Raw genomic sequence first — 14,559 nt, 5'->3', positions numbered from 1 at the left:
CCACACTGCCCTTTCCCACCTGTACAAAAGGAACACCTATTGTTGAAGTCGGAAGTTTACATACAACTTAGCCAAATACAATTAAACTCAGTTTTTCACAATTCCTGACATTTAATCAGAGTAAAAATTCCCTGTCTTWGGTCAGTTAGGATCACAACTTTATTTTAAGAATGTGAAATGTCAGAATAAAAGTAGAGAAAATGGGTCAGAAGTTTGCATACACTCAATTAGTATTTGTTAGCATTGACTTTAAATTGTTTAACTTGGGTCAAACGTTTCGGGTAGCCTTCCACAAGCTTCCCACAATAAGTGGGTTTTGTTGTTACGCCCGTTTATTCGTGGTTCCGGTATTTTTTCTGCACCATTGTATTGTGTTTGTTCTGGTGTTTACTTTATTAAATACCTTGTCCACGCATCTCAGCTCTCCTGCACCTGACTCCTTTTCACCAGTTACCCACAGCCTTGACAACTCCAATACCTTGAATTTGTTGTCCTTAAGCCATTTTGCCACAACTTTGGAAGTTTGCTTGGCCTCATTGTCCATTTGAAGACCCATTTGCGACCAAGCTTTAACTTCCTGGCTGATGTCTTGAGATGTTGCTTCAATATATCCACATAATTTTCCTGCCTCATGATGCTATCTATTTTGTGACGTGCACCAGTCCCTCCTGCAGCAAAACACCCCCACAACATGATGCTGCCACCCCCGTGCTTCACGGTTGGGATGGTGTTCTTCGGCTTGCAAGCGTTCCCCCTTTTCCTCCAAACATAACGATGGTCATTATGGCCAAACAGTTCTATTTTTGTATCATGTGCAGTTGCAAACCGTAGTCCGGCTTTTTTATGGCGGTTTTGGAGCAGGGGCTTCTTCCTTGCTGAGCGGCCTTTCAGGTTATGTTGATATATAACTCGTTTTACTGTGGATATAGTTACTTTTTTACCTGTTTCCTCCACATCTTCACAAGGTCCTTTGCTGTTGTGAATTATAAGTGAAATAATCTGTCTGTAAACAATTGTTGGAAAAATTACTTGTGTCATGAACAAAGTAGATGTCCTAACAAACTTGCCAAAACTATATTTTTTCTAACAAGAAATGTGTGGAGTGGTTGAAAAACGAGTTTTAATGACTCCAACCTAAGTGTAAACTTCCGACTTCAACTGTATGTGAGAATGTTATTCATTGACTACAGCTCAGTGTTCAACACCATAGTGCCCTCAAAGCTCATCAATAAGCTAAGGACCCTGGGACTAAACACCTCCCTCTGCAACTGGATCCTGGACTTTCTGACGGGCCACCCCCAGGTGTTAAGGGTTGGTAACAACACATCYGCCACGGTGATCCTCAACACAGGAGCCCCTCAAGGATGCGTGCTCAGGTCCCCTCCTGTACTCCCTGTTCACTCATGACTGCACGGCCAGGCACGACTCCAACACCATCATTAAGTTTGCAGATGACACAACAGTGGTAGGTCTGATCACAGACAACGGCGAGACAGCCTATAGGGAGGAGGTCAGAGACCTGGACGTGTGGTGCCAGGACAACAACCTCTCCCTTAACATGATCAAGACAAAGGAGATGATTGTAGAAAACAGGAAAAAGAGGACCGAGCACGCCCCCATTCTCATCGACGAGGCTGTAGTGGAGCAGGTTGAGAGCTTCAAGTTCCTTGGTGTCCACATCACCAACAAACTAACATGGTCCAAGCACACCAAGACAGTCGTAAATAGGGCACGACAAAACCTATTCCCCCTCAGGAGACTGAAAAGATTTGGCATGGGTCCTCAGATCCTCAAAAGGTTCTACAGCTGCACCATCGAGAGCATCCTGACTGGTTGCATCACTGCCTGTTATGGCAACTACTCGGCCTCCGACTGCAAAGCACTACAGAGGGTAGTGCGTACGGCTCAGTACATCAGTGTGGAAAAGCTTCCTGCCATCCAGGACCTCTGCACCAGGCGATGTCAGAGGAAGGCCCTAAATTGTCAAAGACTCCAGTCACCCTAGTCATAGACTGTTCTCTCTGCTACCGCACAGCAAGCGGTACCGGAGTGCCAAGTCTAGGTCCCAGAAGCTTCTAAACAGCTTCTACCCCCAAGYCATAAGACTCTTGAACATCTAATCAAATGGCTACCGAGGCTATTTGCATTGCCCCTCCCCTCTTTTACACCACTACTACTTTAATAACTCTACCTACATGTACATATTACCTCAACTAACGAGTGCCCCCGCACATTGACTCTGTACCGGTACCCCCATGTGTATAGTCTCGCTATTGTTATTTTACTGCTGCTCTTTAATGACTTATTTCTTATTCTTACCTAGATTTTTATTTTATTTTTTTAACTGCATTGTTGGTTTAGTATCTCGTAAGTAAGCATTTCACTGTTGTATTCGGTGCATGTGATAAATAAAATTTGATTTGATTTGAAATCAGCTAAGAAGAGAGTAAAATGGGACTGATTCCTTTTGAATGGGAAATTCAATGCTACGGGACTTTTCATGGTCTTGATCCTTATCTAAGTCTCTGAACCAAGAAAAAGCATTTGAATACTGTCTGTAATGAATTAACACAGGTGCCATCATAGAAAAATTTACTGTATAGGGGCATTTTTCTCACAATGAGTGTGGTCTCTTGTTTGTATGTTAAAAATATTCCAAAACATGCATCCTGTTTCCAACAAGGTACTAAAGTAATATTGCAAAAAAAAAGGGGCCAATCAATTCACTTTTTGTCCTGAATACAAAGTGTTATGTTTGGGGCAAATCCAATGCAACACAATACTGAGTACCACTCTCCATTTTTTCAAGCATAGTGGGGTCTGCATCATGTTATGGGTATGCTTGTAATCGTTAAGAACTGGGGAGTTTTTCAGGATAAAAAATCAATGGAATGGAACTAAGCACAGGCAAAATCCTAGAGGAAAACCTGGTTCAGTCTGCTTTCCACCAGACACTGGGAGATTAATTCACCTTTCAGCAGGACAATAACCTAAAACACAAGACCAAATCTACACTTGAGTTGCTTACCAAGAAGACAGTGAATGGTCCTGAGTTGCCTCGTTACAGTTTTGACCTAAATCTACTTGAAAATCTGTGGCAAGACCTGAATATGGTTTGTTTAGCAATGATCAATGACTAATTTTACAGAGCTTGAAGAATTTTGAAAAGAATAATGGAAAATGTTGCACAATCAAGGTGTGGAAAGCTCTTAGAGACTTACTCAGAAAGACTTGCTGCCAAACGTGCTTCTACAAAGTATTGAATCAGGGGTATGAATACTACTGTAAATTGAATATTTCTGTATTTAATTGTCAATAAATTTGCTAACATTTCTAAAAACATGTTTTCACTTTGTCATTGTGGGGTATTATGTGTAGATGGGTGAGATAAAAAAAGATGTAATAGATTTTGAATTCAGGTTGTAACACAACAAAATATGAACCAAGTAAATGTGTATGAACTCTTTCTGAAGACAMTGTAAATATCCCCAAATATGTTTACATCCATGTATTTTGAGATACACAGTTTCATCAACAGCTTACAGAAACACACTAAAATCATTATCTCTACTGGCTTTATGCAGTGTATGTATTTTAGAATATACAATGTAAAAAACATAAACACAGAATAGCCATACTCATTTTTCAAGCCATGTTTGTGCATAATTTATAGACTAACATCTGACCAGAAAAATACTCTCAAAGTCCATAGAAGAAATTAAATATTTTTAATTGTCTGAAAATACATTGCTCTTTGCTCCATCTTTTTCACAACAAAGACTGATGCAGTCTCTGCCATTCGTAATGGAGGATGAGACAGGGAAAACAACTTCTCCAGGGCATAAGAACAGCAATGGTATGGGCACAGTGTGGCAATGGTTGAGTCCTTTCATAAAAATAGCCCTGGTAAAGTTGTGAGGTGTGGTAGACAGCGAACAAATAACATAAGAATAAATTACATTTCCCAGCCCTAGCGTGAAACTTTCCTCTGTAAATGATGGATATTTTATTTAAAGTGACTAATTGATTTGTTTAATAACCCGGTCAATGACAGAATGGTAGGTAAACAAGTTATCCAGGAATGTCAAGAGCCATCCAGTTCCATTGTAGCTCAGGTAATGAGAAGTCTTGAATGGCAGTGAAGAACTCTCTCGCCCAGTGAGGGCCTGAAGATAAATGGAAGATATTTCCCATTGCCTCCATACTTACTTGTCTTCTTTGCATTCTCTCATTCAGTCTCTAATGTCGTTGTCCAGTCTTTACCTCAGGCATACACGACAACGCTATACGATGGGGCTGAGGTATCCTTGCTGGGTAGCTTTATTGAGGGCAGCTTTAGTGAGTTGGACTGCATTCCATTCTTGCCACCAACCACCAGGGAGGTAGCCATGGCCATCTGGCGTGGCTGGATGGTGGAGGAGGGTGAGTTCTTGTGCATACGGGTGAAGACCTCTTTACAGCGTTTCCCCACCAGGTACAGGATCTCGAAGAAGGAGAGCAGGATACAAGCCAAACTGGTGACCACCATGAAGATGGTGAATATCCGCTTCTCAGTGGGGCGAGCAATGAAGCAGTCCACCTTGTTGGGACAAGGCTTCTGCTCACACTTGATGAGGGAGGGGAAGTCATAGCCCTCGTAGATATGGTAGATTAAATACACAAAGGTGGCATCCACAGCCATCTTGAAGACCAGGGTCAGGACGTAGGTCCACCACAGCCCTCCACGCTTCTTACCGGTGTTCATGTAGATTTTCTGGCAGCCCTCACCGTATTTTAGTGTGTGTTTACGCTCACGTTCATCTCTGTAGGCTACGTGCATTACCACCAGGAGAGAGGGACATGTGACGAAGATGAGCTGCAGTGCCCACAGGCGGACGTGGGACACAGGGAAGAAGTGGTCGTAACAGACGTTGTGGCAGCCAGGCTGGGCCGTGTTGCACGTGAAGTCTTTTTGCTCATCGCCCCACACATTCTCGGCTGCCACGACAAACACCATGACCCTGAAGAGGAAGACAACGGACAGCCACACGCGGCCGAACGCCGTGGAGTACTTGTTCACCCCACTGAGGAGGCTCTGGAGGAATGCCCAGTTCATTGTGAGACTGACTCACAATCTACCTCCCTGACGAAAGTTATTAYGGAATAATTAGTGTGAGAAACTATTTCCACTGTTGGTTGAGATCTCAGGTAAAATTCTGGAGTGTTCTTCACTTTCAGTGATCTTTAGAAAAAGAGAGAGGAAGTGGGGAAAAGATTATGCCTTTGAGTATGAGTGAACAAAAGGACACAAACAACTGGTGTCACCTGTTTTCCCAAGTGTAAAAAGTAATTCCCAACCAAATAACTGGTAGCTATTTTCACACTTGCGGTCTTCTTTTAAAATTAAATTGAATAATAAAGTTCATATATTAAGGATGATAAAAGCCCCCATGTCCTAAAAGCACATGACAGGATTTCTGTTGAGTAGCAAGTTACAGTGCCTTCAGAAAGTAGTCACACCCCTTGACTTTTTCTAAATGTGTTGTGTTGCAGTGGGAATAAAATGGACTTAATTGTCATTTTTTGTCAACGATCTACACAAAATACGCAATAATGTCATTTGTAAAGAAAAAAACAGAGTCAATACATGTTAGAATAATCTTTAGCAGCGATTACAACTGTGAGTTTCTGGGTAAGTCTCTAAGACCTTTCCATACCTGGATTGTGCAACATTTGCCCTAAACAAACGTTTTCAGGTCTTGCAATAGATTTTCAAGCATATTTAAGTCCAAACTGTAACTCGGCTACTCACAAACAATCACTGTATTTTTGGTAAGCAACTCAAGTGTAGATTTGGCATTATTACTTTAGTGCCTTGTTGCAAACATGACGCATATTTTTTTGATTTTTATTCTGTAGGTGCTTCCTTCCTTTCACTCTGTCAATTAAGTTAGTATTGTGCAGTAACTATAATGTTTTTGATCCCTCAGTTTTCTATCACAGCCAAACTCTGTTTCAAAATCACAATTGGCCTCATGGTGAATTCTCTGAACGGTTTCCTTCATCTCCGACAACTGAGTTAGGAAGGACACCTGTATCTTTGTAGTGACTGGGTGTATTGATACACCATACAAAGTGTAATTAATAACTTCACCATGCTCAAAAGGATATTCAATGGATTTTTTCATTTTTACCCATATACCAATAGTTTCCCTTTGCAAAGCATTGGAAAACCTCTGGTTTTGTGGTTGAACCTGTGTTTGAAATTCACTGCTCAACTGAGGGACTTTACAGATACGTGTGCTTGTGGGGTACAGAGACGAGGTAGTTATTCAAAAATCATGTTTAAAACCTATTATTGCACACAGAGTCCATGCTACTTATGTGACTTAAGCTAATTTTTACTCATTAACTTATTTTAGGCTTGCCATAAGGGGTTGAATACTTATCGACTCAAGACATTTCAGCTTTTCATTTTTTAGTAATTTGTGAACTTTCCTAAAAACATAATTCCACTTTGACATTATGGGGTATTGTGTGTAAGCCACTGACAAAACATCTCAATTGATTAAATGTTAAATTCAGGCTGTAACACAAAATGTGGAAAAAGTCAAAGGGGTTTGAATACTTTCTGAAGACACTAACTATTGCATTCATAGGCCTTAACATTAATAACGGACACATTTATAGTTTTTATCACACAGTTAGGCTGTGGAAATTGTTGTTGATTCTAGTCAGTGCTCTGCAGAGAAAATTTGTCTCAAATGCAATCACTGCAATCATCGAAAAAGAACCCAAACTTGATCTCTCGCAATCGTTATCTAATAACCTTATAGTACAGCTAGCTATTGATTCGCAGGTGGGAATCTAAACAAATAATGTACTTACACTTCAAAATGACTATATAGAAAGGACCATAAACTCCGTCGGGAAAGTTGCAGTTCGTATCGTAATGGATTAACATGGTTTTACTGCGCCGCCACAGATAAAAATCTATGAAGATTTCCCAAGGGAATTTACATAGCGACGTTACCGTACAACGTTCCATTTATCCAGGTGTGGCTCGTGAACGAACCATCGAGCTGAGTGTTTTCGCCGGTCATTTAAATGTTATTCAGAGTGGGGCGGCTGATCATAGGCTTTATTTCAGACCTTTAGTCATAAATATCGAGTCTTTTTTTCCATTGAAGACCCATAAAATTAAATTATCAAATATATAATGCAACCTCTTAGAAATGTTGTGGTACATTTTGAATGAAAAATCCTAAAAGACAGATTTCTAGAGGAAATGTAAGTATTTTTATTCACTATACAGTCCTACACTGTATCAACAAAGAAAACGTTTTATTTACAATTTGGAAAATGTGACATTTATCAGCAGCTGTTTATGTTTAGTATACAAGTGTTTATTGTAAGATTTACAGAGAAGGTGGGACGAACAGGGAGAATCCATGTACAGCAGATGAGTCATGGACATGTGTAGTACATGATAAAAACTGAGCAGTTTACCATTCTTCAGTCTGACACTGCATATTTTTCACAAATACAGTCACACACACAGCTACAACAGTCACTCGTCTGTGCTTCAAGTTAAACATACTCTCCACAGTCTGAAATGATCACTTTCTGCTTGGGCTTGCCTTCTTTTGTTCCTTGTGCCTGTGGGGACAGAAAACATGACATGAGTCTTGGTACACAACTTCTTCACAATCTGTAACAACCTATAGGACCCTACTTCCCCTCCATGGGAGAATCTCAATTGCCTACTCCTCGCATCCCCTCTCATCGTCTCCTTCTCAAAACCCATTGGAGGAGAAAGTTAGAGGGTAGGGACCTCTGGCTTTCTCATCCAATGGGTTTGAGAAGGAGACAAGGAGAGGACGCGAAGAGTATGCTTTTGAGATCTTCCCCAGCATGTCCCTCCCCTCTTACCTCCATGGCTTTTGCCACCTCCATGCCCTCCAAACACCACATGTTTGTTATCCAGCCAATCCGTTTTGTCACAGGTGATGAAGAACTGAGAGCCGTTGCTGTTTGCTCCAGAGTTATCCATGGAGAGCTGACCTATTACACAACAAAGCATCCTTCACTCATGCTGCCAAACATACCCTCGTAAAACTGACCATCCTACCGATCCTCGACTTTGGCGATGTCWTTTACAAATAACCTCCAACAATCTACTCAACAAATTGGATGCAGTCTATCACAGTGACATCTGTTTTGTCACCAAAGCCCCATATACTACCCACCACTGCGACCTGTACGCTCTCGTTGGCTGGCCCTCGCTTCATACTCGTCGCCAAACCCACTGGCTCCAGGTCATCTACAAGTCTCTGCTAGGTAAAGCCTCGCCTTATCTTAGCTCACTGGTCACCATAGCAGCACGCGCTCCAGCAGATATATCTCACTGGTCACCCCCAAAGCCAATTCTTCCTTTGGCCGCCTTTCCTTCCAGTTCTCTGCTGCCAATGACTGGAACGAACTGCAAAAATCACTGAAGCTGGAGACTCATATCTCCCTCACTAGCTTTAAGCACCAGCTGTCAGAGCAGCTCAAAGATCACTGCACCTGTACATAGCCCATCTGTAAATAGCCCACCCACTACCTCATCCCCATACTGTATTTATTTATTTATCTTGCTCCTTTGCACCCCAGTATCTCTACTTGCACATTCATATATATATATTCTGCACATCTACCATTCCAGTGTTTAATTGCTATATTGTAATTACTTCACCACTATGGCCTATTTATTGCCTTACCTCCCTTATCCTACCTCATTTGCACTGTATATAGACTTTTTCTACTGTATTATTGACTGTATGTTTGTTTATTCCATGTGTAACTCTGTTGTATGTGTCGAACTGCTTTGCTTTATCTTGGCCAGGTCGCAGTTGCAAATGAGAACTTGTTCTCAACTAGCCTACCTGGTTAAATAAAGGTGAAATAAAAAATGCAGATTTGAATGARTATAGTTTCTGATCACATGAGGATAAATGCACCTCTCTCTCGTGTGTAATAGGAAGCAGATTCTAGATGTAATTTTGGATTGGAGATGCTTAATGTGAGTCTGGAAGGAGAGTTTACAGTCTAACACCTAGGTATTTGTAGTTGTCCACATATTCTAAGTCAGAACTGTCCAGAGTAGTGATGTTGGACGGGCGGGCAGGTGTGGGCAGCGATCGGTTAAAGAGCATGCATTTAGTTTTACTTGCATTTAAGAGCAATATGGAAATGCATCATGCACTTCCTCACCACTCTACACATTCATTCACAGACAGACATATTTACAGCTGGACAGGGACATGTCTCACCTGCAGCAGTGTGTTTGAGGACAAAGTTCTCATCTTCAAACTTTCATCCGTAGATGGACTTACCCCCAATGCCATTGTGGTTGGTGAAGTCTCCTCCCTGACACATGAACTGTGGGATGACACGGTAGAAACAGCTGCCTTTGAAGCCAAAGCACTTCTCATGTGTGCACAAGCAGCGGAWGTTTTCTACAGGAGATGTCAGAGCAGAGGAGTAGTAGATTTTAAGGGATGCTGCTTCTATTTAACAGGCATGAAAAACTGTAGACTAGAGAAACTTAATTGGCTGAATCTTACCAGCTTTACATATGATCTCTTTTGATACAGTCCAAATATTCCTCTAATGACAGGGTTCTATTTTCAGAAATGTCCCTGGTACTTTAAAACAAGGAGGACCATGGATACCTGCTGTCATAGGAACAATGTCTACTCGGAGCAGGAAGCGCAGTCTCCCTGCTGGCTTATTGCCAATCTTGATGTCCATGTAAACCTGCGGGTTTGTTCTCCCCTTCTTCGGCTGGGAGCTCGCTCTGCAATCAATCAATGATAATATATTATTGTGACAGGCTTTTACAATATAAGATGTTATTACACAATGTACTACACTCACAGAGACCGACAGGAACACACACACAACTTGCATCTGCTGTTGTTGATTTGGCTGATTCTCCAGTGGACTCCGTCACCTCAGCCTCATCAGCGGTCGTTCCCGATAACTTTTTCAGCCAATCATCATCTGCCCAAACTGAGGAAATGGCATAAAGTTAGCGATTTTATCACATCTATGGAGTTTCATTATAGGTCAAAGCCATGGGACAGTTTAAGTATTTATAGAGAGACTAATGAATATCACTCACCTGGACGAGAAGAGCCCTCTTTGATCCTCATAGGTTTGGCGATGTTGACCCGGATGGTTCTTCCAAACAACTGACTCCTTCTGTCAATAAAACAGAGGGAAAACCTGCATCAATGAGAATGGTTCAAACCACAGCTTTGAGAAATGAGAGTCACTGTCTCAGAGTACATAGTAGCAAAACAGGGGATAATGCAAAGGTCTATTAGTAAAACCAAACTGACTTTAGAAACAGACAGTGTTTCACTCACCATGTTATCAATAGCAGCAGCAGCATCCTGTGGAAGATGAAGGGGATGAAAGAATCACAGCAAATCAAACTGTATTAGTCACATGCGCCAAATACAACAGGTGTAGACATTACAGTGAAATGCTTACTTACGAGCCCCTAACCAACAATGCAGTTTAAAAACCCCCAGGGAATAAGAAATAAAAGTAACAAGTAATTAAAGAGCAGCAGTAAAATAACAATAGCGAGACTATATACAAAGTCAATGTGCGGGGGCACCGGTTAGTGGAGGTAATATGTACATGTAGGTAGAGTTAAAGTGACTATACATAGATGATAACAACAGAGTAGCAGCAGTGTAAAAAAAAAAGAGGGGGAGAAGGCAATGCAAATAGTCTGGGTAGCCATTTGATTAGATGTTCAGGAGTCTTATGGCTTGGGGGTAGAAGCTGTTTAGAAGCCTTTTGGACCTAGACTTGGCACTCCGGTACCGCTTGCTGTGCRGTAGCAGAGAGAACAGTCTGACTAGGGTGGTTGGAGCAAAACATTACAACACAATCATTACTGTGAGCATTTCACTGTAAGGTCTACACCGGTTGTATTCGGTGCATGTGACAAATAACATTTGATTTGATGGCCAATGACCATCCACCACAACCACTAGATGGCGGTCCATGCTGAAACCTGAGCCATTGGAATACACACACATTTGTTAACTGGCCATATCCAACATAATATGGCATACTTGCATAGAGGTTGATTAAACTTACCTCAGCCAATTCAAATTCAATTAAGGCGAATCCTCTGTGCTTCTCTGCAAAGCAAACAATATAGGGTGCATTCGTAAATTAACTCTGGCCATCTACTCYGATTTCAGAACACTCGTCTGTGTGCCAGAGCACAGAATAACTGATGAATTTACAAACAACGTTCAACACCCGTTGAATATGGTCGGTGTCAGTAAACATTGGCAAACAGCGTTATTAAATTGTTGCCAGCAGCACAGTTAGTCACCAACGCACTGGATAACATGAAAACAGCCTGCTTGGGCGGTAAAATGGTCAGTGAGGTGTTCTCATTTGTGTCGGGAAGTATCTAAGTAAGCTATCCAACGTTAGCTTGGATGCTTGACTGCCTTTGTGAAGTCCGAACGCCCGGATCAACCCTACTCCTCGGCCAGAGCGTCCAGTGTGCACTCTGAAAGCTTCGAGAGCGAAACGCTCTGGATTTACGAACGCCCAGAGCGCACTCCAGATTGATTTTATAAACACACTCATGAGACATGAACTTCTGCTCTAACGTTAAGGTTTTCATCTCCAGTAGCAGCTAACTCTGGCTAAGTAGCCAGGCAGGATGGATGAGTTTCTCTTCACTGATTGCGCTTTACGTTTATGCAAAACACTGAATGGTAGTCTATTGGAATCTGAATATCTGTGATATCCCCGAACGGAATGAACGCCACATGCAGCACTTTTTCGTCCACCTCTGTGAGACCACCTGTCAACACATACAGTCACGTTAGCTAGCTAGTCAATCAAAGTAGTAAATGATCAGATAAACTAAACGGTTTCTTAAGTGTATTTGACTTCGTATTAAAACAATGAATGGGGCTTTAGCTACAACAACCAATAAGTTGCTAAACGTTATCGAGTTAACGTTACTGGTCGGTAGGTGGCCTGGTGGTTAGAGCGTTGGGCCAGTAACCGAAAGGTTGCTGGATCGGATTCTGTCGTTCCTGAACAAGGCCACTGTTCCTAGGCCGTCATTGTAAACACGAATTTGTTCTTAATTAACTGACTTGCCTAGTTAAACAATGGTAAAATGCTAGCTTACGTTACTAACGTTAAACAACTAACTTCATCAAGCTATTAAATGTGAAGCTAAATTGCCAGGTAAAGGTTTCATTCAACTACACAGCAACAATATATAAAAAAGTGATGCGTATCCAACTCATCAACATAAAGGACTCGTTTGGTCGAAGCCATCTTGCTTTAACCCTTGCAGGGTTGCCACGTCCAGACGAATTACAAGCCCTGAAAAATACCCCAAAACATGTTTTCGAAGAAAGACAGGAGTTTCCACATTGATCCAATAAACACTTTTCCATTACGTTATGAGCGAATTAAAAATAAATATCGACGTCATTTTTAACGAAGTAGGAACAATTCTTGCAAGTTTAAGAAAAGATGAATCACAATTTTTAAACTCTTCAGATCATTTTCCATCAATGGATGTCGATTTAATTTGTTTTGACTGCTATGATTAAGCAATAAGGCCCAATGAGGTATGGTATATCGCAATATACCACGAGCTAAGGGCTGTTCTGAGGACATATCCCTTAGCGGTGGTACTGTGTATTGGCCATATACCACAAACCCCTGAGATGCCTTGCTAGTTATCAACGTAAAAAAAWATATATGTTTTCGTCATTCCCTTGGTACACATATGAATTCTATCATTTCCATTTCAGTATCACTCCAGACCCGTTTGTCCTTAAGACAAGTCGACATTAGAATGCAGTTTACTTTAAACTAGTGATTCCCAATCAACTGAATTTCACTCAAGTACCCAAATATTTTATATATATATTTAACCTTTATTTAACTATGAAAGTCAGTTAAGAACAACTTCTTATTTACAATGACAGCTCCCCGGGAGACAGTGGGTGTTTGTTTTCGCAGGGGCAGAACAACATACATTTTTTACCTTGTCAGCTCGGGGATTCGATCTAGCAACCTTTCRGTTACTGGCCCAACGATCTAACCACTATGCTACCTGCCGCCCCAACCATTCAGTAACAGCCTCTGATAGTCAGCAGCATGTCACAGCGAAATGTATATTTTTCAAGATAAATGCCATGGCGGCCTTAGAGTAATTTAGCAGTARCCACCTGCGTGCCCGGGAAAACCACGAACATGGCAACACTAAACCCTTGACCTCAGCAAAACTCGTGATTGGTCCATTACAACCAAAGCCCACTTTCTTCTTCTGTGGATTTTWTATGGCGGTAGGCCACCAACTGGACTGGACTGTTGACCAGAGACAGGGAAGGCCTAAAAACCCTACCCATTAATTCTAGTTTAGACTGTAACCTCATATAAATATCTTGTAATTTTAATTGATGACGACCTCTCTTTTAAATTGCATATTCGACAATTTACAAAAGAATTGACGCTGAAATTGGGATTTTATTTTAGGAATAAGGCCTGTTTTTCTTTTGAAGCCAGAAGGAGGCTAGTATCAGATACATCTATGGGGATATTTTATATATGAATGCTTCTGCTCAGTGTTTGAGATCAGTTGACACCCTTTACCATGTCACTTTGAGATTTATTTTAAACTGCAAAACCCTTACGCACCACTGCACTTTGTATACCAGGGTTGGCTGGCCTTCTCTAGTCACTCGTAGGCTCAGTCACTGGTATACTTTTATTTACAAAGCCATTTTGGGTTTACCTTTATATTTGGGCATTTTTATTGTTCAGAAATGTGGTGGGTACTCTCCACGTTTGCTGGACTTTATCCTGCTAACTGTTCCAAATTCCTGAACTGAATTTGGTGAAAGGGCTTTTATGTACTCTGCGCCATCGTCTTGGAACGCCTTACAAAATACTTTTAAACTGGAAGAACTTGTCCCGATTGGTATTTTTAAATCACTGATGAATGATCTCGATACTGATTACCTGACCTGTCAATGTTTTTAATTTGCTGTTTTTGATTTTGTTATACTCTTGTGAATTCTATGGTTTTTACTAGATTACTTGTAGTTTTTCATGTGGTTTGTATGTCATTTTTTGAAATGACTTGGTGCTGCCCATCTTGGCCAGGACGCTCTTGAAAAAGAGATTTTAAATTTCAATGAGCCCTTCCTGGTTAAATAAAGGTTTAATAAAAAATAATAAAAAAATAGTCTCATTAAAAACAAACTACACAAGTAAATACATCACCTGAAGGTTTCTTTAACAATTCACTTAAACTTGGCTCTTGAATACCATTACTCCTTAAATCGAATTACAATCTCTCCCTTTCCCTCCCATTAAATAGTGCTGGCACTGAAATAGAACATGTTCCACGGTTTCCATCTCCTCTTGACAGTGATCACACTTCCCAGTTGGATGATTTCCTACCAATTTCAATGTGCTGTTGAGCTTTGTGTGTCAGTCTCAGCCTTGTGATTACACTTTCCT

The 14,559-nt window shown here is 41.1% G+C and overlaps 1 protein-coding gene and 1 pseudogene across 1 annotated transcript; both read right to left on the bottom strand.

Annotated features, from left to right (window-relative positions):
- Positions 1–3,705: 3,705 nt before the first annotated feature.
- Positions 3,706–7,058, bottom strand: LOC111968817 (gap junction beta-4 protein-like). Its single transcript, XM_023994703.1, has 2 exons — positions 6,868–7,058; positions 3,706–5,221 (listed from the first exon to the last, which is right to left on the bottom strand). The coding sequence occupies exon 2, from the start codon at positions 5,093–5,095 to the stop codon at positions 4,265–4,267; it is 831 nt and encodes a 276-aa protein (XP_023850471.1). The 5' UTR covers positions 5,096–5,221; positions 6,868–7,058; the 3' UTR covers positions 3,706–4,264.
- Positions 7,059–7,292: 234 nt separating this feature from the next.
- LOC111968815 (peptidyl-prolyl cis-trans isomerase E-like) lies at positions 7,293–11,134 on the bottom strand (annotated as a pseudogene).
- Positions 11,135–14,559: the final 3,425 nt, after the last annotated feature.

This window comes from Salvelinus sp. IW2-2015, linkage group LG9, assembly GCF_002910315.2.
Source record: "Salvelinus sp. IW2-2015 linkage group LG9, ASM291031v2, whole genome shotgun sequence".
Taxonomy (NCBI): Eukaryota; Metazoa; Chordata; class Actinopteri; order Salmoniformes; family Salmonidae; genus Salvelinus; species Salvelinus sp. IW2-2015.
Note: the sequence above shows the minus strand (reverse complement) of the source record. Positions and strands in the feature narration are given on the sequence as shown.

What these genes read in the sequence shown, in the direction of transcription:
- LOC111968817 (XM_023994703.1), bottom strand. Translation starts at nt 5,095, where the DNA reads ATGAACTGGGCATTCCTCCAGAGCCTCCTCAGTGGGGTGAACAAGTAC.